Genomic DNA, 3,655 nt, shown 5'->3' with positions numbered 1-3,655 from the left:
CTAGTGTGACCATAATAATGAGCTTTGTGTTGGAACTTGAATCAATAATAATAAATAATCATAATAATGTCAGGTATTTATATAACTTGAATAAAATTTACTATATCAAGTTTGGTCATGATCTGTGAATTGTACGGATGGATTTTGAGTTTCTTGTTTAATGTTTCAGTTACCTTCACTAAAGAACTCTGATCAAAACTTCCATTGGTATGAAATGACAATCAATGATGTATAAGATTTGATCATGAGATGAAGCTAGAGAATATATATGTTACTACTGCAACATATATCTGTGACTCTGACCATAACTGGATACACAAAAGACAAGAGATATATAAATGGGTGAAATTTTGTAATGATTTATTGTGTGTCAAACAAGAAATTAAAAATTTACATTTGCATGTAACTTGTAACTGAGATTTTTAGCTACTCATCAAAATTCAATATTACTTTGCTCACTGCTTAAATTCTGGATTTGAATCCTCTAAAATTTGAATTTCACTTTAGAGAATAAAGTGTAATCTTTTACCCTGAAATAGTTTTTCTTTTATATTTATTCTTGGTCCCACATATGAAATCAATGGTGAGAGATCACACTTTACTCTCTAAAGTGAAATTCAAACTTTAGAGAATCCAAATCCTTAAATTCTACTCCGGAAATTTTATTAATTACCATATTGAGATAATTATAAATCAATTAAACTCACTTCTGATAATACAAACTAATCCATAAAACTTTTTTTTTTTGGTTTTAAACTACTATTCCAGTCTTATTATCAAGAATCCAGCCGCTTAGTACAAATTTTTTACATCACAAAAACTCAAACTCAACCATTTAAAAGAAGATGAATTTTCGTTCCTACTTCCAGTTTACTAACTCGCGATGTTATAACAGCATAACATACAGTAATAATGTCAATATTATTTGAGTAATGATTGGAAATTTTAATTTATTATTTTAATTATTTTTAATATTTAAATGAATACAAATTTAAATATATGTATTATTTACAAAAAATATAATTATTTATATTGTCTCTTTTTATTAATTATTTAAATTTTTGAGATAAACAATATTATGACATGATATCAAAGTTCTTTATACAAAAAATTAAATTTGCATAAGGCAAATAAAAGAACAAAAAAAGCTTACACAAAAAATCAAACAAATCCAAAAAAAAATACTTGTTTGAGAGCGTATATTATAAATATAATCATTTATGTTATTTTTTTTTATTATTTTAAATTTTTAAAAAAAATAATTTTATGATACTATTTATAAAATGTAAAAAATTATTATTTTTTAACAATTATACTATATATACATAAAAAATAATTATTATATTAATTATTTATATAAAATATATGTTAAAATATAAAAAATATATTTAAAATAAATTAAATAACATATATATTTATATACCATGACTAATTTTTAGTATATATAGAATAATATTTTTTATTTTTTATTTTATTTTATACTGTATTAACTCTTGTTTGATTGAGGAGTTAATTGAAAATTGCGTCAGAAAATAAATTGGGAAAAAACGTATTGCAAAGGCATAACCACTTTCTGTTAGGTAAGTTATGATGAGAAGATAACAAAATTTAATTTATTATAATTTTGAGGCACTATTAAATCATTATCTTATTTTTAGAGATAATCTCCCTCACACTTAATTATTATAAGTTTAATGATAATATTCTCATAGTATATACTGAAACCAACGAGTTATTTAAATAGCAATTATCAAAAAATTCTTTTCTATATAGAACTTAACAATTAAAATTTTTTATGAAATATGAGACAATTTGTAGAGAATGAATAATTCACTTTTCTCATGATTTTGGACATATATTTATAGAATGAAGAAGCAACCAATGCACATATATGATTAATAAGCACAAAGCATCATGTGCCAAAATGCTAAGTTTAAACCATTATATTTATTTATACTATTGTGTCTTATAATATTTAAATTAAAGAAATGACACAACTTCTTGAAATACAATTTTAAATGTCAAACTATTGGTATTATACTTAATAACCGTAACATTCAATTTAATTTTTATAAAATATCTACACTTTCAAGAACTCATGAACAATAGACTGTATATATTTTATTAATAATTATTGAAATGCCATTCTCATTATTGGCTTTGATGATAAAATCTTTGCTTTAATTTCTTAACATCATCAATTAGAGAACAAAATGATTCCACAATGACTAGCTATAGATAATGACATAACATGCATGATGTGGAAATGTGCTAATAATTTTCACATGGTTAATCATTCGACTAATTAAACTATTCTTGTTTTGTAGAAAATTTAGTGCCAATAAAGACCGTTCATTACACGTTTACAACACACAATAGCCACTAAAAGAACGAAGTTGGAAAAAAAAAGCATAAAGTAATGGAAGCTTAATTAATTTAGTAACAAATAATAATCAATAATCCGTCAAACATATATATGGAATCTAGCAAGTTAATTAAGACGGTAAATTAAATATTATATGATTTTCCCTGATAATAATAATAATAATAATTAAAATAGCTAATAATGAATATAACTCCAATTCATCTTCATTCTACATACCACTTAATTAAACCTTGCAATAATAATTAAGAGCAAGTACCCAAACGAAGCTCAAGATCCAAATCATAATCAACTTTTTTAGTAGTAGTAGTAGTAGTAGAAGGAATAGGCAACCCTATCTCCAAATCCACTCTCAGAATCTCACCTTTCTTCAAGATCTTGCACCCTTCTTCATCTTCTCTTCTTGCGAAATTACCATCATATCCTTCAACTTGATCCAGAATGTTGTTGGGTTTTGTGCTCAAAGGGCTAAGTAAAACACCATCCATAAGAAACAAGGGCAATGTAGTAGTGGAAGGTTTTTTGTATGATGACAAGTTAGGGTTAGAGGTACTAGTAGTAGTAGTAGTAGTAGTAATAATAATAGGGTTAAGATTAAGGTTGAGATTAGGAACTTGATGATGAAGATTAGTTGATAATGGAGGTGGTGATTGATGCCTCAACCTTGCTCTATCTCTTCTATGAACATTCATGTGTCCGCCAAGTGCTTGTGCTGACTTGAACTCTTTTCTACAGAAGCTGCATGAGTATGATCTTGGTGGCCATGGAAAACCACTCATCATCATGTAGTCTTCACCGTTGGCATAGCTTCTTGATGATGATGATGATGATGGATCTTTTATTATTGGATGATTCTTGTTGTTGAACCTATTATTCATGGTCTGGTGTTTTGGATTATTTAGAAAGAGGTTGCAAGTTGCAATGATATCTCAAAAGAGAAGAGATAGAGAATTGAAAAAGTTTTTGTGTATCCCTCAAAAGTTGTGTTGTGAATGACCACTTAGACACAAACAAAGTAAAAAGACACAATACTACCCTCTCTCTCTCTCTGCTGCTATATATAACTATGGACAATATCAATTTATTTTAAGTAAATATTTCTATTATTTAGTATAAAAAAAAGTAGAGTTTGATTAGTATTATTTTAAATGTAAAACAAAAGAAAAAGTATAAGTAGACAATGAAAATACTAAACAATGTGAATAATAGATATATCAGACGTTTAATTTATTAGGTGTGCAGATGATTATCCTAATATTAAGATTTAGGTGA

The 3,655-nt window shown here is 26.0% G+C and overlaps 1 protein-coding gene across 1 annotated transcript; it reads right to left on the bottom strand.

Moving 5' to 3' along the window:
* Positions 1–2,628: 2,628 nt before the first annotated feature.
* On the bottom strand, positions 2,629–3,261 carry LOC112704154 (zinc finger protein 11-like). The gene has a single exon (XM_025755684.2). The coding sequence runs from the start codon at positions 3,259–3,261 to the stop codon at positions 2,629–2,631; it is 633 nt and encodes a 210-aa protein (XP_025611469.1).
* Positions 3,262–3,655: the final 394 nt, after the last annotated feature.

The sequence above is a fragment of the Arachis hypogaea genome, chromosome 7, assembly GCF_003086295.3.
Source record: "Arachis hypogaea cultivar Tifrunner chromosome 7, arahy.Tifrunner.gnm2.J5K5, whole genome shotgun sequence".
Classification (NCBI taxonomy): domain Eukaryota; kingdom Viridiplantae; phylum Streptophyta; class Magnoliopsida; order Fabales; family Fabaceae; genus Arachis; species Arachis hypogaea.
Note: the sequence above shows the minus strand (reverse complement) of the source record. Positions and strands in the feature narration are given on the sequence as shown.